Here is a 27,719-nt window from a genome sequence, read left to right on the forward strand (position 1 = left end):
GTCCGTCTTGCCCAGGGGTAGGCAACCTCTGCTCTCCAGCTGTGGTGAAACTAAAAGTCCCATGAGACGTTGCAAGACCCTGACAATCACTCTTAGAGGCAGAGGCATGATGGGATTTGTAGTTTCACCACAGCTGGAGGACCTAGGTTGCCTACCCCTGGTATAGCAGATCAGATGGCAGTTGGGTGTAACTGTAAATGAATTGGTTTACATTCGACCTCCCATAGAAGAGACCAGGCTGTGCCTGTGTGAGAGTTTACAATCGTACCAGATGACATGGTGACCCAACTGGCTTCATCTTTTTTGGTGGCTATGGGCAGCAAAGTACAATATCTGTAGTGTTTCCTGATTTAACATACGTTTATACAGTTTTGAATGGTGGCTTATCCAAAAAAGACCTGGCCACTATAGGGTGGAAGAAAGGTCATAATCTAAACTGAAACTTCCAGAACGTAGTGGTTTTGCATTACATTAGAGAATGAGCCTCATTGTATCAGGATGCATATGCACTGCTGAAAAAAAAAAAAAAAATGTCCACATTAGGGTAAAATAAAATTTATGTTTATCTATTAGTGTCCCTTTCAACAAAGCTGGCAGTAACCCAGACTTGACCTTGTCTGAAAGAACAAAGGTCATATGAACTTGGATGACTGTAAATGCAAATAGAGTTTGCAAACAGGATAGATTTAGAGCAATATGACCATGTTGATGACTCCCCCCCCCCCCCCCCCCCCCCCCCCCCCCCCCCCCATGTTTTAGAAGTGTGGCTGCAAGATCAGCATGCTGGATAATGGGGTTATCTTGTCTGTTTATCTAGAGGGTATTCGCCTAAATCATGGGCGCTCAACCTGTGCCTCCCATGAGGCATTGTAAGTGGCGTGACCGCCAAAGGCAGAGGCATGGTGGAACTTGTAGTTTCGCAACAGTTGGGGGGGCCGCAGGTTGAACGTCTATGACCTAAATAAAGTTAGGCTTTCACTACAGCATACATTTTCAGCACATGCTGTTCATTGAGCAAATGAAAACGGCACACTTATTATTTTTTCTCTAAATGTTTTATTGTTGGAATGTTATGTACAGTATCTCACAAGTGAGTACACCCCTCACATGTTTGTAAATATTTTATTCTATCTTTTCATGCGACTACACTGAAGAAATGACACTTTGCTACAATGTAAATTAGTGAGTGTACCGCTTGTATAACAATGTAAATGTGCTGTCCCCTCAAAATACCTCGACACACAGCCATTAATGTCTAAACGGCTGGCAACAAAGAGTACACCCCTAAGTGAAAATGTCCAAATTGGGCCCAAAGTGTCTATTTTGTGTGGCCACCATTATTTTCTAGCTCTGCCCTAAACATTTTGGGCTCGGCGTTCACCAGAGCTTCACAGGTTGCCACTGGAGTCCTCTTCCACTCCTCCATGACAACATCACAGAGCTGGTGGATGTTAGAGACCTTGCGCTCCTCCACCTTCTGTTTGAGGATGCCCCACAGATGCTCAATAGGGTTTAGGTCTGTAGACATGCTTGGCCAGTCCATCACCTTTACCCTCAGCTTCTTTAGCAAGGCAGTGGTCTTCTTGGAGGTGTGGTTTATTTTTTTTTATTTTTTTTAACATATAAACATCTGAAAAGTGTGGTGTGCATTTGTATTCAGTAGTGGTGCACCAAAAGTTCGGCATTCGGCCGAAAGAAGAAAAGGGGGCGTAGTTGCCCATTGCAGGTGTCATCCTGGCAGTTTAAGGTCCTGTCGTCCCCTCTATCCTCCCTCCTCTCCTCGCAGAGAGGTGATCTCCCTGTGTCCAGGGAGCTGAATTGTCCAGGAGGCCATAATAACAATGAAGCCGCCAATAATAATGCCTCCTGTGATAGACGGCACACTGATCCAATGCCGGGACATTGAATCAGTGTAATGTGATCACAGGAGGCGGCCAGGAAATTCAAATCTAGCTCTGTGACACATGCTGAATCTAACAGGTACTGGCGAGGCTGCGTTGATCTCTTCGATCATGTTTGCAGCCTCTGACATCACCTGTATCATGTCTGCTAGAGATGCACCAAATGTTAATTTTGCTAATACTATTAGCAGTGTGTTTAAGTAAGAGATTGCAGACATGATGCAAGAGATGGTTAGAGACTGCAGGCTGCCTTTTTATTGAGCTTTTCTTGCCGTAAAGGTACCAATATTGGTGGCCAATAAATTCATATTGGTATGAAGTCCAATGGAATACAATTTTTGTTTTTTTATAATGTTTTATTTTTATTTTAAACTGTCAGTTTTGGCACCAAAATTTCCATTCAGTGCACCCGTAGTATTCAGCCCCCTTTACTCTTATACCCCTAACTAAAATCTAGTGGAACCAATTGCCTTCAGAAGTCGCCTAATTAGTAAATAGAGTCTAACTGTGTGTAATTTTAATCTCTGTATAAATACAGCTGTTCTCTACAACTCTATCCCTGGGCTTCAGAGAATGTTTAAAGCAGGGTTAGGTAATAAAAAATCCCCAGCTTTGAACATCTCACAGAGCACTGTTCAATCCATCATCCAAAAATGGAAAGAGTATGGCTCAACTGCAAACCTGGTGCAAAAAATAATATAGGAAAATAGTGTGCTTATTGTATATGAAAAATAATTATTAACCCTAAAGAGCAGAGATAAACACAGAGGGAAAATTAAATAAAAAAAATGGAGCTGCGCTAGACCAATAAATTCCAATTGAAGGGTATACACATACATTAATACAAAATAAAGATAATGTATACAAAAATGAATGATATATAGTTGAAAACCATCCAACTGCATGTGAGTGTGAATTTCCTGGAAATTTCAAGTGATTTAAGGGGAAATCCCATCCACTGCTACAAACTAGAGCACCACCAACACATAAACTGCGTACTTGCCAGATGGCAAGCTAGGAATAGCTTGCGGCTAACCACCTAGCCAGGGCCTTTATCAATGAGCAATACAAATATCAGCTCATGGACTGTTTTTTCCTTGCATCAAGGGGGCAGGGCACCAATCACCATTCATATGACAAGAGGCCTCTATGCGAAGGTCAAGGACAACGGACCAACTGGTTTACCCAAAAAGGAAAAAGGCTCACCATAGTGTAAATCCAACTACGAGTATTTAATAAAAAAGGGTAGTATTGTACTTGTACAAGAAACAGAATATAAGGCATCAATATTAAAAGGCAGACAGCTAACGAACACCCGTCCTTCTGGGATCACAACACGATGACTTCAGCATGCACTCCTGCTGACGATGTCCTGTGCCTCAGGATGAAGATTCGATGAAAGGGGACACACAGGACCCCTGCTGGAGTGGCAAGAAAAGCCATGGGAAGTCCTGTTTGCTAGAAGCCATGTGGAAGAAGGTTCTCTGGTCAGCTGATACCAACATTTTAATTTTTGGCCTAAGAGCAAAACTCTATATGCGGCAGAAAACTAACACTGCACATCACCCTGAACACGCCATCCCTACCGTGAAGCATGGTGGTGGCGGCAGCATCATGTTGTGGGGATGCTTTTCTTCAGCAGGGACAGGGAAGCTGATGGGAAGATGGATGAAGCCAAATACAGGGCAATCTTAAAAGAAAACCTCTTAGAGTCTGCAAAAGACTTGAGACTGGGGCGGAGGTTCACCTTCCAGCAGGACAACATCCCAAAAGAGCTACATTGGAATGGTTTAGATCAAAGCATATTCATGTGTTAGAATGGCCAAGTCATAGTCCAGACCCTAATCCAATTGAGAATCTGTGGCAAGGTTTGAAAATTTGCTGTTCAGATACTCTCCATCCAATCTGACAGAGCTTGAGCTATTTTACAAAGAATGGGCAAACATGGCACTCTCTCTAGATGTGCAAAGCTGGTAGAGACATCCCCAAAAAGACGTGTAGCTGTAATTGCAGCAAAAGGTGGTTCTACAAAGTATTGACTCGGGGGCTGAAAACAAATGCATGCCCCATATTTGTTTGTAAAAAAACATATTTTTTCACAATTATGTGCCACTTTGTGTTCCTCTATCACATTTAAATTCCCAATAAAATTATTTTACATTTTTGGTTGTAACATGACAACATGTGGAAACTTTCAAGGGGGTTGAATTCTTTCTCAAGGATAGATATATCTCACATACACACATACAGTAAATATAAAGTCTATGCACCCCTGTTAAAATGTCAGGTCTCGGTGTAATAAAAATGAGACGGATAAATCATTTCGGAACTTTTTCCACCTTAATGTGACCTATAAAACTGTACAACTCAGTTGAACAACAAACAAATCTTTTAGGGGGAGGAAAGTAAAAATGAATAAACTCAAATAATAATTGCATAAGTGTGAACACCCTTAACGTTTTGGAATGGGACAGCCAGAGCCCAGACCTGAATCTGATCAAATCTGTGGAGTGATCTAAAGAGACCTGTTCACGGGAGATGCCCTCACAATCTGACAGATTTAGAGTGTTTTTGCAAAGAAGAGTGGGCAAATATTGCCTAGTTATGATGTGCGATGCTGATCGACTCGTACCCAAAAAGACAGAGTGCTGTAATAAAATAAAAAAGGTGCTTCAACAAAGTATTTAGTTTAATGATCTTCTGGTGGAGCCATTCATTTTTTGTTTTAGATGTTTGGTTTGGGTCGTTGTCATGCTGAAAGGTGAAGTTCCTTTTCATGTTCAGCTTTCTAGCAGAAGCCTGAGGCTTTTGTGCCAATATTGACTGATATTTGGAACTGTTTACCCTCTACCTGTTCCAGAAGAACAGCCCCAAAGCATGATGCTGCCACTACCATGCTTCACTGTGGGTATGGTGGTCTTTTGGTGATGTGCAGTGTTTTTGCATGTAATATACAATTGTGCTCATAAGTTTACATACCCTGGCAGAATTGGATTTCTTGGCCATTTTTCAGAGAATATGAATAACACAAACTTTTATTTCACTCATGGGTAGTGTTTGGCTTAAGTTATTTATTAATCAACACTGTTTTTACTCTTTTTAAATCATAATGGCAACAGAAACTACCTAAATCAAAAGTTTACATACCCCAGTTCTTAATACCGTGTACTGCCCCCTTCCCTTTACATCAATAACAGCTTGAAGTCTTTTGTGGTATTAGTGGATTGGGCTCTTTATATTCTCAGATGGTAAAGCTGCTCATTCCTTTTGGCAAAAGTTCCTGTTAATTCTTGGGCTGTCTTGCTTAAACTGCACGTTTTTTGAGATCTCTCCAGAGTTGGCTTAGTGATATTGAGATCAGGAGACCGAGATGGCCACTCTAGAACCTTTGCTTTATTCTGCTGTAGCCAATGACAGGTTGACTTGGCCTTGCGTTTTGGATCATTGTCATGTTGGCATGGCCAAGTACGTCCCATGCGCAGCTTCCTGGCTGATGGAATGCAAATGTTCCTTCGGTATTTTTTGTTAAGATACTGCATTCATCTTGCCATCAACTTTGGCCAAATTTCCTGTGTCTTTGTAGCTCTCACATCCAACTCCAGCTCAACACCATGTGTTTTACAGTAGGAATGGTGTACCCTTTATCATAGGCCTTGTTGACTCCTCTCCAAATGTAGTGTTTATGGTTGTGGTCAAAAAGCTACATTTTTGTCTCATCACTCCAAATTACTTTGCCAGAATATTTGAGGCTTGTCTCTGTGCTGTTTAACATATTGTAAGCGGGATACTTTGGCATTTGCATAGTAATGGCTTTCTTCTGGCGACTAGACCACGCAGCCCATCTTTCTTCAAGTGCCTCCTTTTATTGTGCATCTTGAAACAGCCATACCACATGTTTTCAGAGAGTCCTGTATTTGTGGGTTTTTCTTTACATCCCAAACAATTTTCCTGGCAGTTGTGGCTGGAATTTTAGTTTGGTCTACCTGACCATGGTTTGGTTTCAACAAAACCCCCTCATTTTACACTTCTTGATTAGAATGCAATAGCATTGTTCAAACTCTAAATTCCTTTTGGATATATAAAATCGTTCAACTACCTTTTCCCGCAGATCCTTTGACAATTCTTTTACTTTCCCTATGACTCAAAATCCAGAAACGTCAGTGCAGCACTGGATAAAAGTTACAAGGGTCTGTCTTGTCGAGTCCAGAAACTCATTGACCTCAAACGCATATTACAAGCAAACAGATCATTGGTGTGGATGGTTACCTTTCAAACAAACCCCTTTGTGTCAACTTGTGTTTGTTATCAGGCCAAAATCGGGTATGTAAACTTGTGATCAGGGTCCTTTTGGGTAGTTTCTGTTGCCATTATGATTTAAAAAGAGTAAACACTGTTGATTTGATGATAAATGGCTTCAGCCAAACACTAACCATGAGAGAAAAGTTTGTGTTATCATTCATATTCTCTGAAAAATGGCCAAGAAATCATTCTGTGAACTTGCGCGCACAACTGTATATTTGGCACAAAAACAACACTGCACATCACCAAAAGAACACCATACCCACAGTGAAGCATGGTGGTGGCAGCATCATGCTTTGGGGCTGTTTTTCTTAAGCTGGAACAGGGGCCTTAGTCAAGGTAGAGGGAATTCTGAACAGTTCCAAATACCAGTCAATATTGACACACAACCTTCAGGCTTCTGCTAAAAAGCTGAAGAGGAATTTCACTTTTCAGCATGACGACCCAAAGCATACATCTAAATCAATAAAGGAATGGCTTCTCCAGAAGATAATTTAAAGTTTTGGAATGACCCAGACCTGAATCCGATTAAAAATCTTTGGTCGATCTAAAGAGAGCTGTGCACAGGAGACGCCCTCGCAATCTGACAGATTTAGAGTGTTTTTGCAAAGAGTGGGCAAATATTGCCAAATCAAGATGTGTGATGCTGATAGACTCATACCCAGAACGACTCCATGCTGTAATAAAATCAAAAGATGATTTGACAACGCATTTAGTTTTAAGGTGTGTGCACACACTTATGCAACCTTTTTTTTTTGTGTTCATATTCTCTGAAAAATGGCCAAGAAATCATAAATTCTACCAGGTTATGTAAATTTATGAGCACAACTGTATCTTTTGCAATTATGGCCAAAAAGTTCAACTTTGGTATCGGGCCATAACACATTTCCCCACATGCTTTTGGGAGGCTTCAGATGTGTTTTTTTTTCAAACTTTAGCCGAGCTTGGATATTCTTCAGAAGAAAGGCTTCTGTCGCTCTACCCAATGGCTCAGACTTACAAAGAATAAGGGAGATTGTTGCCACATGTATCACTCAACCAGTACCTGCCAGATATTCCTGTAACCACTTCAGCCACGGAAGGATTTACCCCCTAAATGACCAGGCCATTTTTTGCAATACGGCACTGCGTTACTTTAACTGACAATTGTGTGGCCGTGCGACGTTGTACCCAAACACATAGTTTTTTCCCCCACAAATAGAGCTTTCTTTTGGTGGTATTTGAACATTTCTGTGGTTTTCCATTTTTTTGTGCTATAAATTTTTATTTATAGTGTTAAAAAATAAATATATATATATATATATATATATATATATATATATATATATATATATATATATATATATATATATATATATATATATTTTTATATTTATATACATACTTACTTATATACATACATATTTATTTATATATATATATATTTATTTATATATATATATATATATATTTATTTATATATATATATATTTATTTATATATATATATATTTATTTATATATATATATATTTATTTATATATATATTTATTTATTTATATATATATATATTTATTTATATATATATATATTTATTTATATATATATATATTTATTTATATTTATTTATATATATATATATATATATATATATATATATATATATATATATATATATATATATATATAAATATAATTTCTACTTTTTGCTATACTTATCCCCCAAATCTTTTTAGGCCAATATAATTGTAATGATTGGTTTGCACAAAAGTTTTAGCGTTTAATAAATAGGGGATGGATTTATGGAATTTTTTTGTGGGGGGGATTGCAGCAAACAGATGGGACACGTTTGACACTTTTTTTTTTTTTTGGACTAATGACATTTATACAGCGATCAGTGCTGTAAAAATGCACTGATTTCTGTATAAATGTCATGGGAAGGGGTTAACACTAGGGGGCGATCAAGGGGTTAAGTGTGTCCTAGGGAGATGTTTTTTTTTTTTTACTGTGGCGGGATTGTACTGACTGGGAGTAGAGAGAGAGAGAGAGCGCTGTTACTAATCACTAGGAACAGACAGTCTCTCTCTACTCTCTTGACAAAGGGGATCTGTTTGTTTACATTTATCGCGGGTGGCTGGTGGACGGACACACGCATTGACGCAGCGCCTGCTATATCTATTACACAATCTGCACTTCAAATGGTGTCACAGGTTAAGGCTTACCTGTAAGTGCTTGAAATATCTCCTAAACCTCCATGGTTTAAGAGCTATTTACAAAAATCACGGGCGCCCATGTCTACGGCACAGGTGCACTTTAGCAATGGCCAGTGTGCCGTTCCTAATGGAGGCCGTGCCTGGCTGCTCCCGTGCGCATTCGTGGGAGTAACGTCATCGCGGCTCTGGCCAATCGCAGCGCCAGAGCCTTGATACCTGAAAGTCAGTCCTGGGAGAGATGTCGGCCTCCCGAGTGGAGGACGGCTGCGGGGGGTTCGATCTTGGGTGTGTATTGCATATCTTACTCTGAATGGTCTAAAAGGTTATCAGTGGTGTACCCCAAGGTTCAGTTTCGGGACCCTTACTTTTTAATATCTTTATAAATGATATTGGGTCTGGGATTAAAAGTACTATTTTTAATCTTTGCAGATGACGCCAAGCTATGCAGTGGAATAACATTTTTGAGCAACTGTGCTAAATGAGGTTTAATGTTGATAAATGTAAAGGTATGCACTTGGGGGCTAAGAATATGCATGCATCATACATACTAGGGGGAGTACAACTAGGGGAATATGTAGTGAAGGAACTGGGGGTTTTGGTAGATTATAAGCTTAATAATGGAATGCAATGCCAAGCTGTTTTCAAAGCAAAGTCCTTTCTTGTATTAAGAGGGGTATAGCGCCCAGAGAGAGATCATTTTGTCCCTGTACATTAGTTAGACCTGGAATATGCAGTTCAGTTTTGAGCACCAGTTCACAAAATGGATATCGGAACTAGAGAAAGTTTAGAGTAGAGCAATCAAACTGATAGGCATGGCGGAAATTGGCTATGAAGAGAGATTTGAGGAACTGATTTTATTGGCTCTTGAGAAGAGATTAAGGGGGGAAATGATCAACATGTATAAATAAGTGGACAATATAGTGAACTTGGTGTTGCGTTATTCACTTTAAGGTCATCACAGAGGACGGGGGGCACTCATGTGCAATAAACTCCCTCCAGTGGTGGTTCTGGCCAGTTTAGTAGATTGTTTTAAAATCCCTGCCCTAAAAAAAAATGACTTGCCAAATGTGGCATGTCGGGGTCAGGAGTCTTTCGGGTGGAAATCCACTTTAATGTACGGAATATAACTGGGTACTAAAATTTATAGGTAAAGTTGATCCAGGGAAAAATCTGATTACCTCTCGGATCAGGAAGGAATTTTTTTCCCTTGATGTAGCAAGTTAGATTATACTTTGCTGGGGCTTTTCACCTTCCTCTGCATCAACTGCAGGATTGTGTATATGGATTGTTTTTTGGTTTAACTAGATTGACTTGTCTCCTTTTTTTTTTTTTCCCAACCTGACTATATATGTGTGTGTGTGTGTGTGTGTGTGTGTACACACACACACACACACACACACACACATACACACTTTTACCTTTTCGCATACACTTTAAATTATCTAATACTTCCAAGTGTACACTTTGGACAATTTGTGGCACAAATTAAAAATCCCCAGCTTTTTTATTGCTCCTGAGGACCGGCATGTACAGACGGCTGTGGAAACAAATGTCTGTTCATGTTCATAGTACACAAGTAAACACGGGTCTCTGGGTGCTAAAAAAAAAAACACTTTTTTATTTTTTTGTTTTTTTTTACGTTGGAATAGGTTTGCACTACAACTGTGCACAATCTCTTAAAGTATCCTAAAGCCAAAACCTTTTCATAGGTTGGAGAGGGTTTAGAACACCAGTCAGGGTTTTATTGCTATCTGTGCCCCCATTGCTTCCACATACCCCCAGTAATAGCAGGGGTTTAGGAAAGCAAGCAGACTAGCAGTGCTGTCTGCAGCGTTGGCAGTGACTGAATGAGCTGCAGAAAACATACAAGCGAGCCACATGTGACCCATGGACCAGGGGTGGAGACTAGAGGTCGACCGATATTTGGCCATTATTGATAAATTGGCATTGGCCGATTATTTTCAAAACGAGGCCGATATTTTACACCAGACCACTGTTCCTCCTCCCTTCTCCACACTCGGCGGCTCTGGCAAGGATCAAGCGCCGCGCTGAGTGTGTAAAACTTACAAGTAACAGAGGAGCTGACAGAAATTGAGCTCGATGTTGGGCGTAGGAGGGACCCAGCAGCTACAGCCAATGAGATGGTATCTGGGCGGGCCGCTTAGTGTATGTGACCCTCCCCTTTCTTAAGCAGCTCAATCATTGGCTGGCGTAATATAGCTGCTGGGTCCTGCCCGCCCCGGGAGGGTCCCACCCACCCACACATCAAGCTCAATTCTGACGGCTCTCCTCTCCCTCCCCAGTTTCACACACAGTTACACTCAGCTCAGTGTGAAACCTGCCAGTGCCATCTGCACAGAGGACATCAAGTGTGTGCTAGAGTGACAGGAGCAAGCAGGAAGGAGTGGAGTGTGTGTGTTGTTGTGTTTTTTTATTTTTAATTTTTATCGGCCACAAAAATCGGCATCATATATCGGCCGCCCCACTTTCTAAATATCGGCATCGGCCAGAGAAAAACTCATATCGGTCGACCTCTAGTGGAGACCCCTGATATAGAGTGGCCCTATAGCAAGGGGGGGAAAACAAACTTCTGCCTTTTTAGAATCGCTCGCTTCCTTCTGCCCAGGACTACATGTCTCATAAGGCATTGCTCCTCACACATTCACATGTATGAGTGACATACTGAGCTATGTGTTTGCTGCACTGTGTATACTGACATGTATGGATGGTGCACTGAGCTGTACATGTGGTGCACTGTATTTTCTGATATGTAAAGAAATAATGCATTCTGTCTGCAGGCCAATTAATCGATTATGAAAATAGTTGACAACTATTTTCATAATCAATTATGTTGATTTGGTTATTTCAGGCCTACAGCTGATCACATATCGGGATAAAGGGTCAATTACAGTGGCCCTTTAACTTGCAATCAGCTGTGTCTAATCGCAGCTGATCATGATGTAAACACACTTGCCGGTTATCAATATTCTTTTCCTCACGCTGTGACCGCGAGGAGAGCTGCTAACCGCCATGTGTCAAAGGGGACATCTAGACTGATCATCAGGGCATTGATGATCAGTGCAGCCCCACCAGTGTCACCTCAACACACATCAGTGACTGGCGAAACATTTTAACGAACTGTGAAACCCACCCAGACCCCCCCACTCCGGCCCCCCAATTATTTTTATTTTTTTTCCAGTGGTGATTAAATACAACAAAAAAAGCTCTTATTTGTGTGAAACAAATGATAAAAATGTCATTTAGGTACTGTGACCGCAAATGTTGTTCAAAGTGCGACATTGCTGAAAGCTGAAAATTGGCCTGGGCAGGAAGGGGGTAAAGGTTCCCAGTAGGCAAGTGTTTAATTTTATCTGTATCAGAAAGCATGAATTGCTATCAAACATAAAAATAACATCAATAAAAATTATGATTTAAGATATTTATGTGTTTTTTTTTTTATTTTTTTTATATGCTATAAAGGGAATGTAAGGTCATAGCTTGGAATGTTTCTTCTGTGGTGCAAAATTTAAATTCCTTTTTTATAACTTTATTTAAAATTTGATTTTAACAGAAACATTTTGGCTGACAAGCCTAATGATCAGTCTTCAAGGTGGTCTTCTGAGAGCAACTACCCCCCTCAGGTAACTCCTTAGTAAAATGTGATATTGGTACAAAATACCATAAATTATAATCTCCAGTTGAATTGAAAACATATTTGTGCTGTTCTGCGATAGTAATACTTTGCAGAGGAATTTACGTTTTATCTCGGATTCTAACCAATGTTCTATGTTTTTGTGTTTTAGTATCTCATACTGAAAGTTGAAAGGCCAGCCATCGTCCAGAGCATCACCTTTGGAAAATATGAGAAGACTCATGTTTGTAATTTGAAAAAGTTTAAAGTTTTTGGTGGCATGAATGAAGAAAACATGACAGAGCTTTTATCAAGGTAATAGAAGAGGCTCAGTTATGTGTAGTTTAAGCTTTTTGCCTGAGGGCCTCTGGAGCTCTGCAACTCTTATAAGCAAGTAAATGCATCCTGCCTTCCTAGCCTTAGTTTGTCATCCAATGATGTCAATTACATTGAAATGCTAGTAGATAAATGAGGAAAAAAGTAGTTTGTGTGTATGTATATAAAATATAGATATTCTACTCTGTCATACACACGTGCAATAGTGGTACCAGCACTCCATCCAAAAGACGTGCTCCACACGAATATAGTCAAAATGAGGTAGGCACTCAGGTTTTCCACAGAAGTATAATAACAAAAACTAGTTTTACTAAACTGTTTTTTCAGTGGACCTTGAGAAAGGCCGGTTGTGATCTGCCAAAGTATCTGAACAATTTATGAAGAGAATATAGAAGCTTCTGGGGGGATCCACCAGAATTTTCTGAATGGAGAAAATCTTAAGCGTAACTAAACACAAAACATTATACATTCTATATTGCCAATCATTGGATGTTTTCTTATTTTCAGGATTTTACTTCCTTATTTTCACCAGTGATCAGATAATAACATACCTCATTGCCTTAAAGTGGTTGTAAACCCCCTCAAAAATATTGAAAAAAATAAATAAACCTGCAAGACAAAGGCATAATAAGCTAGTATGACTAGCATACTAGTTCATTATGAATTACTTGCCTTAAATCAAAGCCGTCCTTGTGTCCCCCTCCGGCCGCAGACATCTCTCCCAGAGGTTACTTCCGGGTATCGCTGCTCCGGCGCTGTGATTGGCTGGAGCAGCGATGACGTCACTCCGTGCATGCGCGTGGGAGCCGTCACAGCTGGCATGATCATTCTAAAAAACGGCATTCTCAGAGCACTTCCCCCGTACACATCGGTGCATTTTTCTCTGCAAATATCTCCTTAACCGTGTAACCGCCATAATCTAGGCTTAACTGTAGGTGCAAGTGATCAGAGAGGGGTTACAACCACTTTAAAGAGGAAGTAAACCCTGATGGGTTTTACTTCCTCTTTTGTTCCCAGCAAAGTAAAACATAATGGGCTAGTATGCATCACATACGTCTCTGCTCACTGAGCAGGCAGGGGCCTGTCGAGCGCCGCTGATTCCTATGGAGCGATAGAATGAAAATGCAAAGCATGTCCATTTTCATCAGATCTCATGCGATCCGCCAGGAAGGATGACGAACGTGTCACCATAAGTCTGATTTGATCAGATGTCAGCGGACATGGTCACTGTTGACATCCGTCGCTCCATAGACCTGCGTGGAGCATCCGTTCAGGTCTGCCTAAAAAATTGACAGGCGGACCTGAACTGTCCACCCTGTAAAAGGGTACTAAGGGTTCACAACCACTTTAAGCCTTGTGACACACGGGCAGAATATCGTCCGGTTCAACAGAAATCGGCCCGCATTCGGCCCGTGTGTACATCAACCTGTCTGACAGAAGGCAGGCTAACAGGCATGCTAGAAAACCAGCTTTTGATCGGTGCTGGCAGCCAATGGCTCGGAGCGCTGACTGGTATGTTCTGTCGGGAGGGCCGTCCCCCTGTCACAACTCAATAGCTCAGCAGGGAGATTGCTGTACTAACATTGCATAGTTAGTAAAGCAAACTCATCCCACTTTGTGTGTGTTTTTTTTTTTTTTCATGCAGCCTGCTGGGTGCATACCAGGTTTAAGGGTGGCTGCACTCACTACTCCACTCGCTTCTCCACTCCATCTGTGGAGGAGCAACTCCTTGTACAGTAGCAGTGTCAATCAGTGCAGTGTAGATTTGCATGAACTAGTAACTTTAGATGGACTTTACATAGTTACCGTTAATGAAATGTTAAGCCCAACTCAAGCTTAATATTATTATTATTATTATTATTATTATTATTATTATTATTATTATTTTGGGATACATAAATAAAAGGGTATCATTGTAAACACCAGTCAATAATTTATGGTTTGTTTTAAACCCTATACATCAGGGATAGCGGCCTCGGCCCATGAGACATGACAATCACAGGCATGACTCCTAGAGGCAGAGGCATTATGGGATTTGTAGTTTCGCCACAGCTGGAGTGCTGAGGTTGCCTACCCCTGCTCTGCATCTTGGTCTATTAACCACTTGACCTCTGTAAGATTTACCCCCCCCCCCCCCCCCCCCTCATGACCAGCTCATTTCTCTTCCGTTCATGGACGGACACAGCAGCCTTTGACCTTAGGGTTATCCGCTTCCTTCAGGAGAGTTAGGCAGAAACAAAGCACTTTAAGTGTTAACACACTTTCTCTAGTCGTCTTCCAGGACAGCCTCTTGAGACCTTGGGCTCCTCCCTCCGGGACAGGAAACACGTACACCCTTTTCTTTAAAGGGCGGTCCTCCAGGTCTCCTCCTCTGTTATTGTGTTACTTGCCAGAAGGGAAGGAGCACGTTTAGGGACTTCTAAAATGCTGGACTTTCCCGCTCTGCCTTGGTACCCCTCTGCTCCTGATAGGAAGAGACGGTCACCAATTCCACTGCTGTCCGACGCTCGGAGAGAGCTGACAACGTGAGGAGGGGAAAAAAAGCAGATCACCAGCTCTGTTATGCTGTGATCAGCTGTCATTGCCTGACAGCTGATCACCTGGTAAGGGGTCAGGAACTATGATCAGCTGAGTCTCCTAGAGTCGCTGGTCGCAGAGCACGCCCCGCTGGCAGATTTTGCATGGGAGAACGTACATGGACATAGTCCTGGCAATTTGGGCCCACGCTGTAGCCTTCTTTCGGCTATGGCATGGGTGTGTAGAGGTTAAAGGAAGTTGAAAAATTATGTTTACTGACCAGATCACCAGGTGAAAATAAAGGCGCCCTGAAAACAAATGTACTAATGAAGCTGGCTAACTGCAATATAATAATGTTTTGGGCTTTGTTAAAGCGGAGGTTCACCCGCACATGACACTTTTTCCCCTTACATGGATGCTCGTTTTGTCTAGGGGAATCGGCTAGTTGTTTTAAAATATGATCCGTACTTACCGTTTACGAGATGCATCTTCTCCGCCGCTTCCGGGTATGGGCTGCGGGACTGGGCGTTCCTATTTTGATTGACAGTCTTCCGAGAGGCTTCCGACGGTCGCATCCATCAATGTAAATAAGTCAACCTCATGTTTGTGGGTGGGGGTGTTTTTTGCCCCCCCCCTATTGCCTAGTAAAAGCAGTAGTAACATCTCCACTGTGCTTTCTATAGCCCGGAGCAGTGGTTGTCATCTTATGATTTAAAGCGGGGCCTCAAATGCGGCCTCTGAGATCAACAAAGGGCCACACATAATATTCAATATATGTAATGCTTGAAAGGGCCGCCGGAGACTGCAAACCCAGTGGAGGAAATGAGGGTCAGTGTGTAGATATGCTACATTTTTGGATGGGAATATGCTGCAGAAGTCAATATGAAACTGGGAACATGTTGCATGAGGCTAATAGAGATTAATGCTACTACAATGTTCCCACTACAGACTGCTGAGGTCAGAAGGCTGCACATCATGTACCCAAAGGGTACATGAGCACCAATGGCCTAGAGCATAGCCATGGAAAGAGACCAACGGGTTCACTTACTGTGGGTTACCTGCAGAAAACTAGAGGAGGGAATTGCAGTGCCTTGCGAAAGTTTTCGGCCCCCTTGAACTTTGCGACCTTTTGCCACATTTCAGGCTTCAAACATAAAGATATAAAACTGTTTTTTTTTTTTTTTTTTTTTTTTTTTTTTTTTTTTTTTTTGGAGAATCAACAAGTGGGACAAAATCATGAAGTGGAACGAAATTTATTAGATATTTCAAACTTTTTTAACAAATAAAAATCTGAAAAATTGGGCGTGTAAAATTATTCAGCCCCCTTAAGTTAATACTTTGTAGCGCCACCTTTTGCTGCGATTACAGCTGTAATTTGCTTGGGGTATGTCTCTATCAGTTTTGCACATCGAGAGACTGAAATTTTTGCCCATTCCTCCTTGCAAAACAGCTCAAGCTCAGTGAGGTTGGATGGAGAGCGTTTGAACAGCAGTTTTCAGTTCTTTCCACAGATTCTCGATTGGATTCAGGTCTGGACTTTGACGTGGCCATTCTAACACCTGGATATGTTTATTTGTGAACCATTCCATTGTAGATTTTGCTTTATGTTTTTTGGATCATTGTCTTGTTGGAAGACAAATCTCCATCCCAGTCTCCGGTCTTTCGCAGACTCCATCAGGTTTTCTTCCAGAATGGTCCTGTATTTGGCTCCATCCATCTTCCCATCATATTTAACCATCTTCCCTGTCCCTGCTGAAGAAAAGCAGACCCAAACCATGATGCTGCCACCACCATGTTTGACAGTGGGGATGGTGTGTTCAGGGTGATGAGCTGTGTTGCTTTTACGCCAAACATAACGTTTTGCATTGTTGCCAAAAAGTTCGTTTTTGGTTTCATCTGACCAGAGCACCTTCTTCCACATGTTTGGTGTGTCTCCCAGGTGGCTTGTGGCAAACTTTAAACAACACTTTTTATGGATATCTTTAAGAATTGGCTTTCTTCTTGCCACTCTTCCATAAAGGCCAGATTTGTGCAGTATACAGGGACTGATTGTTGTCCTATGGACAGAGTCTCCCACTTCAGCTGTAGATCTCTGCAGTTCATCCAGAGTGATCATGGGCCTCTTGGCTGCATCTCTGATCAGTCTTCTCCTTGTATGAGCTGAAAGTTTAGAGGGACGGCCAGGTCTTCGTAGATTTTGCAGTGGTCTGATACTCCCATTTCAATATTATCGCTTGCACAGTGCTCCTTGGGATGTTTAAAGCTTGGGAAATTATTTTGTGTCCAAATCCGGCTTTAAACTTCTCCAACAGTATCTCGGACCTGCCTGGTGTGTTCCTTGTTCTTCATGATGCTCTCTGCGCTTTAAACGGACCTCTGAGACTATGACAGTGCAGGTGCATTTATACGGAGACTTGATTACACACAGGTGGATTCTATTTATCATCATTAGTCATTTAGGTCAACATTGGATCATTCAAATCCTCAGTGAACTTCTGGAGAGAGTTTGCTGCACTGAAAGTAAAGGGGCTGAATAATTTTGCACGCACAATTTTTCTGTTTTCTATTTGTTAAAGTTTGAAATATCCAAAAAAAAAAATTAGTTCCACTTCATGATTGTGTCCCACTTGTTGATTCTTCAAAAAAAATTACAGTTTTATATCTTTATGTTTTGAAGCCTGAAATGTGGCAAAAGGTTGCAAAGTTCAAGGGGGCCGAATACTTTCGCAAGGCATTGTAGTTGAGGCCAGTCACTCCGCACAAAGAGAGTGGCAATGACCAGGATATATTACAGGAACGTAATGAGGAAAGAAACACCTGCTTGAATGTTTCAATGGTAAAGCTATTGTAGTCAGGTTTTAGGCTCGGTTTACATTAATACGATGCGGGAAACCTGTGGGTTTCCGCATCACACCCAACTCACAGGCAGTTCACGCTGCCATATGCGAACCGCTGGGAGTGTCAATACAAAGTTCATGCACCCCCAGATCGGTTCGCGTATCGCAGTGCGAACTGTCAATTCAGACAGGAATCGGATACCATGGGTGTGAGCGCGCACCAGTGTGAACCCAGCCTTATGGATGCTGTAGCCTTTGACAATTCTTTCATTTGTTCATTCAATAATAGTGTGTACCAAAAGTCTTCAGTGTGTTTTTTCTAAATTCTACTAAATGCATACTTTTAAGCATGCTCTTTCTTTCAGTGGCCTGAAGAATGATTATAACAAAGAAACATTCACATTGAAGCATAAAATTGATGAGCAGATGTTCCCATGCCGATTCATTAAAATAGGTATATTACTAGTTTGTGTCAGAAGTTGTTTCATGATGTATACTCAGCCATAACCTAATCTTGGTCAGGTTTTCACTGTTCACTACTGTTGTAGTTACAATATCAAGTAATTTAAACAATACACTGCAGGCAAACTTCTGCATAAGTCATTAACATTTTGAAGTGTAAACAATTTATTTTTCTGTTTCACCTTAAGAATTTTTGTAACTCTGCTTTAAATAAAAAGGAAGAACTTATACCCTCCTATCCTTTTACAGCTAAGGAAGCTGCCATGTCAGCCTTTATTTGCGTCTGCAATCCGAAGCTGCCATGGTGCTGCACATTTGCTCAGTGGTGACATCGGCCATTTCATAGCTTGACAGTTTGTTTGAGATGAGAGCACAAGCAACTGTGACAGTTGTCATTCACGGCACGCCCTTGAATGTAATGGTTTTGGTAAACCATTACATCAATTGTTTTCGTTCCACTTTAAGGAGACATTTGATCAGCATTTAGTTAAATGTTTTGCAGTCCATAGTGTTCCAAAAAGACATTTTATTACAGTCTAATATTTGATGTTGTAATGTTTTGTTCACCTCCATTATCAAATTGTACTTTGTTTTTTTGCAATGTACAGTTTCTGTGAAGCATTAGGCCCCTTTCATACTGATGCAGTGCGGTTTGACGAAATGTTGGGTATAGAATAGTGTACCGTTGGGTTAGCTGCTATTTCCTATTGAATCTATTATCTCCCGTGGTTTTGGTAAACCGGCAGAACACCATGGGAAAGGGCAGCCAACCTGCGCTACACGCACGGTGCTGGGAAATTGGCCTTATGGCTGCACAGTCTGACTGCAGAGGATAGAAGTATTTGAATGGATTGCTTTTAGCCCTTAGTACATGTTTAAAGATACATTCCAAGCAGAACTAAATACACTTGAATTATAACACTACTCTTTGAACTATTTTCATAGAAACATGATTATACGTACACTATATTACCAAAAGTATTGTGAGGCCTGCCTTTACATGAACTTTAATGGAATCCCAGTCTTGGTCCGTAACGTTCAATATTGAGTTGGTCCACCATTTTCAACTATAACCGCTTCAACTCTTGTGGGAAGGCTGTCCACAAAGTTTAGGAGTGTCTATGGGAATTTTTGACCATTCTTCCAAAAGCGCATTTGTGAGGTCAGGCACTGATGTGGACAGGAAGGCCTGGCTCTCAGTCTCTGCTCTAATTCATTCCAAAGGTCAAACATTCCCATAGACACAATCCTAAACCGTGTGGACAGCCTTCCCAGAAGAGTTGAAGCTGTTATAGCTGCAGAGGGTGGACCAACTCAATATTGAACCCTACAGACTAAGACTGGGATACCATTAAAGTTCATGTGCGTGTAAAGACGATAATACCTTTGGCAACACTTTTGGTAATAGTGTGTGTGTGTGTGTGTGTGAATAAGACCGCTTGAGAGTTTTTGTACTTCAAAGTTGTTTAATATTGTGCGACTTGATGATCTTATGTGCCTAATATTATTTTTTTTAGTTCCTCTCTTGTCTTGGGGACCAAGCTTTAACTTCAGTATCTGGTATGTTGAAATTGGTGGCATTGATAATCCGGAAGTGGTACAGCCCTGTCTTCACTGGTACAGTAAGGTAAGGGTACAGGTTGTATTAACTTCTTATAGCCGCATGACTTGGAAGATGCAATTGCTGTGCCGCTAAATGCATTAACAGGAAACTTCAACTAAAGGTGTTTTTTATTTTTTTGACTGGCATGATCAAAAATTTGAACATCTGTCGGTTTTTAATGCGTTTTGCATTTTCACAGATGAGATTTCCCTTTACTTCTGTCTCGAGCATAAAACAAATTTAGGTGCTCTTCCAGAGACACAGCAGTAAATACCTGATGGTTATTTTTATCTACTTCCCTTCTATACAGAAAATGTACTATTGTTGCTGTATGTTCATTTGGACATTGTCCAGGCTGTTTCATTGACTACAAAGCTAGTGAAGGGAAATTTCACAAATTAAACAGTTGTAAAATGAATTGTTATTCTAAAGCTAAACCAAAACATTTGGTGGCTGGATTTCCACTTTATTGAAAACTGCATTGATTGGTAGGCAATACAGAGGTGATTTGTGCACGTGTTTTTAGCTGCAGATGTTGGAATTTGTCATGTAAATTCCATACGTCAAAAGTGATTGATTTATTTCAGCTCAATAAAGCATGGAGACATGGATGGATTGAGTTGGCTTTTAATGTACTCGGATCCAGTGTAGTTCCACTTTAACCATCTCAAGCAGGAAGCCTTGTATTATCAGTGGATATAAGGCTTCCTCTGATTGTGTTGTGAGCTGGCCACCTCAGCCAATCTCCATCTTGGCCAATCGGTGTAAACCTATTTACAAAAGCACAAGGCCTCTTGCAGATGGCTGAGCAGGGCTCAGCCCAACTACCGCTACCAGAATACAGCGCTGTATGTTGCTAAAGCTACATACAGTTTATACAGCACTGACAACAGCATATATTTCTTATTCATTAACATACACTGCTCAAAAAAAAAGAAACACTTTTGAATCGGAACTCCTGGGATTTTGATCTGGTCAGTTAAGTAGCAGAGGGGGAGGGGTGTGTACAGAGGGGGAGGGGTGTGTACAGAGGGGGTTAATCAGTTTCAGCGGCTTTGCTGTTAATTGAAATTAACAGGTGCGCTAGATGGGCAACAATGAGACGACCTCCAAAACAGGAATGTTTTTTCAGGTGGAGGTGTCTGGCATTTTTTTTTTTTTTTTTTTTACCTACTCATCTTTTCTGACTTTTTTTTCACTAGTTTTGCATTTGGCTGGGGTCAGTGTCACACTGGTAGCACAAGGCGATACTTGGATCCTATAAAGGTTGCATAGGCAGTCCAACTCCAGGATGGCACATCAATACGTGTCATTGCCAGAAGGTTTGCCGTGTCTCCCAGCACAGTCTCGAGCATAGAGGAGATTCCAGGAGATGGGTAGTTACTCTAGGAGAGCTGGACAGAGCTGTAGAAGGTACTTAACCCATCAGCAGGACCGGTATCTGCTCCTTTATGCAAGGAGGAACAGGATGAGTACTGCCAGAGCCCTACAAAATTCACTGGTGTGAAATGTCTCTGACCAAACAATCAGAAACAGACTTCATGAGGGCCCACGTCCTCTAGTGTACTATGTGCTTACTGCCGGACACTCTGGCGCTCGATTGGCATTTTCCATTAAACACCAGAATTGGCAGGTCCGCCACTGATGCCCCATGCTTTTCACAGATGAGAGCAGGTTCACCCTGAGCATATGTGACAGACGTGAAAGAGTCTGGAGAAGCCGTGGAGAACTTTATGCTGCCTGTAACATCGTTCAGCATGACTTTTTGGTGGTGGGTCTGAGATGGTCTGAGGGAGATGTGTTGCTATCTTTTGATATATTTAAGAATTTCTACCAGTACCTTCAAATACGACGCGCTCTACAACGTCAGACTTCAACTTTCCTTCTACATTATAAACCAGGGATCCTCAAACTACGGCCCTCCAGCTGTTGCGGAACTACACATCCCATGAGGCATTGTAACACACTGACATTCACAGACATGACTAGGCATGATGGGAATTGTAGTTCCTGAACAACTGGAGGGCCATAGTTTGAAGACCCATGTTATAAACCATCAGATATTGATGAAGGAAACTTCGTCACGACCTACGAAAAAAGGATTAATAGGAGATCTTTACACGATGCTCGTAAATTTGGAAAGGATAGATGTACAGGGGAATAGCTTTATACGCTGGCAAAAAGACCTGGTAGATCTTAGTGAGGAGGAATGGAAGGAGGCTATGGAGGTTTTACCTAAAGTTTCTATCACACTATCGCAGCAATTAACGCAGCTTTTTATAATACATAGAACACATTACACTCCACAAAAATTATACGCTTGGGGAAAATACACATCCCTTCTATGCCCACGATGTTCTATATCGAACGGATCTTTAATCCATATGCTTTGGCGTTTTCCGAAGCTCCATAAGTACTGAGAGAAAGTATTCCAGACATTGAATACATTATGTTGCACAGAAATACCTTGTGCACGTAAAATTGCAATATTGGGCATTGTCCCAGTTGGAGCTTTGCCTGTAGAGATGAATATGATGTGGACTAGAACCCTTTTCTTAGCTCGTAATCTCATCTTGCAGAAATGTATTGATATAGCTCCACCAACCCACAAACAATGGTGTAATAAGGTCAACTTTATATTGAAAAGAGAAAAACTGGCATATAAACATAAGAGTTCCGTATAAATTTTATGGAATATGGTCCTATTTGCTTGATCCCGGCAATTTGTTTTATGATGATATGAGTAGGGAGTTGGGGAAAGGAGGGGGGAGTGGAGAAACGGGGGTAGGAGATAAGACCTGCAATAAATTTAGAAGTAAATACTGAAATTAATGATATATAGAGGTGTATGTTTATTGTTTTTTTTGTCTTGTTAGATGTTTAATGTTGTTGAGTTATTGGTCTTTCCCTTCCCTTTTTTTTTATTTTTATTTTTTGACTATTTCTATCCTGCTGGAATATATAATTGGTATACTATTAGCTTGTATTAAGATTTTGTTTGTATTTTCTATTATACAATGTAAAAGGGAAATTGTTCCCCCCCTCCTTCTCTTTTTTTTTTTTTTTTTTTTTTTAACTATGTATATAAAGAGCAAACACAAAATCAAAGAAATAATAAATTACTTTTTTAAAAAAAGAGATGGTCTAAGGAGTCATATGCATGGAGGGGACGCACAGACCTCTACAGGCTACACAATGGCAACCTGACTGCCATTAGGTATCAGGATGAAATCCTTGTACCCATTGTCACACCCTACGCTGGTGCAGTGGGTCCTGGGTTCCTCGTGGTGCACAACAATGCCCGGCCTCATGTGGCGAGAGCATGCAGCCAGTTCCTGGAGGATGAAGAAATTGATAGCATTAAATGGCCCCGACGCTCACCTGACCTAAATCCAAAAGAACACCTCTGGGACATTGTGTTTTGGTCCATCCGGTGCCGCCAGGTTGCACCTCAGTCTGTTCAGGAGCTCAGTGATGCTCTGGTCCAGATCTGGGAGGAAATACCCCAGGACACCATCCATCGTCTCATTAGGAGCATGCCCTGATGTTGTCAGGCATGCATACAAGCACTTGGGGCCATACAATCTGAGGACCATTTTGAGTTGTTGCAATGAAATTTCCGCAAAATAGACTAGCTTGCTGCATAATTTTTTCACTTTGATTTTCGGGGTGTCTTTAAATTCAGCCCTCTGTAGGTGGATAATTTTCATTTTCATCAAATGATGTGCCATCCTTTCATTCCTAACACATTACCCGGTCCATATCAGTATAGATCTCCAGCATGAGATTTTTGCCTGTTGAGATCTGATATGTTTTCAAAGTGTTCCTTTCATTTTTTTTGAGCAGTGTAGTTAATTTGGGCCAGCTCGGTCCACAAACTGAAGTAACATAAAAGCCTGGCGATAGGTATTAAAATTAACTAAACTCCTTGTACTTACCACTGAATGCCCTTGTTGAGACACCCAATCTTCGCCCAGTCTTCTGGGTTTGACATCTTCGGCTGTCATCATTGGACAGCCTAGGATAATAGAATGATGCAATTCTCCTCGCATGCACACAGAGGTTAATCCTTGTCAACCAGACATGCAGAGATTGTACACTGAGCTGAACATTTGTACCCTATGTACATTCAGAAGAAACACTTCTGACTTGCAGAGAAGAGCTTTTATTGCATGAGACATACAGTTGCAATAAAAAGTATGTGAACCCTTTTGAAATGATATGGATTTCTGCACAAATTGGTCATAAAATGTGATCTGATCTTCATCTAAGTCACAACAATAGACAATCACAGTCTGCTTAAACTAATAACACACAACTAATTAAATGTTACCATGTTTTTATTGAACACACCATGTAAACATTCACATAGCAGGTGGCAAAGGTATGTGAACCCCTAGACTAATGACATCTCCAAGAGCTAATTGGAGTGAGGTGTCAGCCAACTGGAGTCCAATCGGTGATATGAGATTGGAGGTGTTGGTTACAGCTGCCCTGCCCTATAAAAAAAATACACGCCAGTTCTGGGTTTGCGTTTCACAAGAAGCATTGCCTGATGTGAATGATGCCTCGCACAAAAGAGCTCTCAGAAGACCTACGATTAAGAATTGTTGACTTGCATAAAGCTGGAAAGGGTTATAAAAGTATCTTCAAACGCCTTGCTGTTTATCAGTCCTCGGTAAGACAAAATGTCTATACATGGAGAAAGTTCAGCACTGCTGCTACTCTCCCTAGGAGTGGCCATCCTGTAAAGATGACTGCAAGAGCACAGTGCAGACTACTTAATGAGGTGAAGAAGAATCGTAAAATGTCAGCTAAATACTTACAAAAGTTTATGGCATATGCTAACATCCCTGTTGGCGAATCTACGATACGTAAAACACTAAACAAGAATGGATTTCATGGGAGGATACCACAGAGGAAGCCACTGCTGTCCAAAAAAAAACATTGCTGCACGTTTAGTTTGCACAAGAGCACCTGGATGTTTTACAGCAGTACTGGCAAAATATTCTGTGGACAGGTGAAACCAAAGTTGAGTTGTTCGGAAGAGGCACAGCACACCAACATCAAAACCTCATCCCAACTGTGAAGTATAGTGGTGGGGGCAACATGGTTTGGGGCTGCTTTGCTGCATCAGGGCTTGGACGGATTGCCATTGTCGAAGGAAAATTTAATTCCCACGTTTATCAAGACATTTTGCAGGAGAACTTAAGGCCATCTGTTCACCAGCTGAAGCTCGGCAGAAGATGAGTGTTGCAACAGGACAACGACTCAAAGCATATAAGTAAATCAACAGAATGGCTTAAACAGAAGAAAATACCCCTTCTGGAGTGGCCCAGTCAGAGTCCTGACCTCACCCCGATTGAGATGCTGTGGCATGACCTCAAGAAACCGATTCACACCAGATATCCCAAGAATATTGCTGAACAGAAACGGTTCTGTAAAGAGGAATGGTCAAGAATTACTCCTGACCATTGTGCATGTCTGATCTGCAACTACAGGAAACGTTTGGTTGAAGTTATTGCTGCCAAAGGAGGTTCAACCAGTTATTAAATCCAAGGGTTCACATACTTTTTCCACCTGCACTGTGAATGTTTACATGGTGTGTTCAATAAAAAAATGGTAACATTTAATTTTTTGTGTGTTATTAGTTTAAGCAGACTGATTGTCTATTGTTGTGACTTAAGCCCTGTACACACGATCCTAAAATCGTACGAAAAATTCCGCTTTCGAAACGATCATACGATATTTGGATCGTTGGTACAGAGCTTTCGAGAGCCGATCAGGACAGTTCATCCGATTTTATTCAATCGGACATGCACCGAAATTTTTTTCGTACGATTTTCGTTTAATACAGTACAGCTGTCCGAAAATGCAATACAAATTACAACACATGACATCACTTACGATTTTTTTTTTTTTTTTTTATTCTGCCGTACGAGACTTTTCGTGACTTTAGTAAACTCATCAGATTCCACGTGAGATTAGCATACAAAAAAAAACAGACGATCATTCGTCCGATAATCGGATCATGTGTACCGGGCATTAGATGAAGATCCGATCACTTTTTTTGACCAATTTGTGCAGAAATCCACATCATTCCAAAAGGGTTCACATAATTTTTATTGCAACTGTAGAATAAAGGCCTACCTGCCCAAATTGTTTTAATAACAGGCTATCGATCCACTTTACTATAAAGCAGTTCATGTTTTAAATGCAGCAACATTTTCAGTATAATTTTGGTAATAATTTTAGTAAAGTTATTCATCCTTCTCCTTGTGTTCCAGTAGTACCGTGAACAGGAAGCCATTCGCCTTTGTCTCAAGCACTTCCGCCAGCACAATTACACAGAGGCTTTTGAGTCCTTGCAGAAGAAAACCAAAATTGCCTTGGAACATCCAATGTTAACAGAGCTTCATGACAAGCTGGTTTTGAAAGGAGACTTTGATGACAGTGAAGAGTTGATTGAAAAGGCTGTAAATGGTAAATACTTAAACCTTTACAAGTTTTTATTACACGGTGCACATGTGTAAACTGACTGAAAATGTGCTTTTTGTCTTTTTTTTTTCTAAAAGTTACTTAATCACTTCGTTACCGGGCCTATTTTGGCACTTTTCTCCTTTATGTAAAAATCACAATTTTTTTGCTAGAAAATTAATCAGAACCCCCAAACATTATATATATATATATATATATATATATATATATATATATATATATATATATATATATATATATATATATAATTTTTTTAGCAGACACCCTAGGGAATAAAATGGCGGTCATTGCAACTTTTTTTTCTCGCATGGTATTTGCGCAATAATTTTTCAAACGCCTTTTTTAGGGGAAAAAACAGTTTCATGAATTAAAAAATAACAAAACGGTAAAGTTAGCCCAAATTTTTTGTATAATGTGAAAGACGATGTTACGCCGAGTAAATAGATACCTAACATGTCACGCTTTAAAATTGCGCACACTCATGGAATGGCGCCAAACTTCGGTACTTAATCTCCATAGGCAACGCTTTATTTTTTTTTACAGGTTACTATTTTTGAGTTAGAGTAGGTCTAGTGCTAGAATTGTTGCACACGCTCTAACGCACGCGATGATACCTCACATGTGGGGTTTGAACGGTGTTTACATATGTGGGCGGGACTTGCATGCGCGTTCGCTTCTGCACGCGAGCGACCGGGACAGGGGCGTTTTTAAATTTTTTTTTTTTTTTTTTTTTTCTTAATTTTTTTATTTTTACACTTTTTTTGACTTTTTTTTTTATCACTTTTATTCCTATTACAAGGAATGTAAACATCCCTTGTAATAGGAATCAGTGTGACAGGTCCTCTTTATGGAGAGATGTGGGGTCAATAAGACCCCACATCTCTCCTACAGGCTTACAAGCATGAAATCGGTGAAAAAAATTTCACCGATTACATGCCGACAGCCGCGATAGCGACTTTGTTTACTTCCGGGTACCGGGCGTGACGTCATAACGTCGCGCCCGGCCCTCCGACGGTCATAGAGATGACTGTGACCGTCTGGTCACCAGTCATCTCTATGGTTCACCAACGAGCGCCGGCCGATTCGCTCTCCGGGCCCCCGATGGCACGGGAGAGCCCGGAGAAGCACCGGATGGCGGCGGGAGGGGGGGGGACGTCCCCTCCCGCTGCCTAGAAGAACGATCGAGCGGCGGAACCGCCGCTTTGATCGTTCTTCTGGTGCACAGAATCGCCAGCTGAAGACGGCGAAATCTGAATGATGCCTGCAGCTGCAAGCATCATTCAGATATCACCACTCAAAGTCCAGGACGTCCCAGGACGTCCTACGGATCTGAAGTGGTTAAAGCTGTCAAAGGTGCAAAACGTGTAAAGCTCCCCTGTCATGCTCTGTTATTCAAATATCAACTGATTACTCTGAATTTGAACTCGGGTTGCCCACCTTGCAA

The 27,719-nt window shown here is 41.1% G+C and overlaps 1 protein-coding gene across 2 annotated transcripts in view; it reads left to right on the top strand.

Moving 5' to 3' along the window:
* Positions 1-27,719, top strand: part of MKLN1 (muskelin 1) — an 83,763-nt gene that overhangs the window by 6,523 nt on the left and 49,521 nt on the right. For both annotated transcript variants that reach the window (XR_005747884.1, XM_040343302.1), the window contains exons 2-6: positions 11,963-12,032; positions 12,195-12,337; positions 18,078-18,166; positions 19,692-19,801; positions 26,068-26,260. Coding sequence is in view for 1 of the 2 variants with exons in the window: in XM_040343302.1 (XP_040199236.1) it covers positions 11,963-12,032; positions 12,195-12,337; positions 18,078-18,166; positions 19,692-19,801; positions 26,068-26,260 (605 nt within the window). In the remaining variant the exon portion in view is untranslated. The remainder of the gene's footprint in view (positions 1-11,962; positions 12,033-12,194; positions 12,338-18,077; positions 18,167-19,691; positions 19,802-26,067; positions 26,261-27,719) is intronic.

Source organism: Rana temporaria, chromosome 3 (assembly GCF_905171775.1).
Source record: "Rana temporaria chromosome 3, aRanTem1.1, whole genome shotgun sequence".
Taxonomy (NCBI): domain Eukaryota; kingdom Metazoa; phylum Chordata; class Amphibia; order Anura; family Ranidae; genus Rana; species Rana temporaria.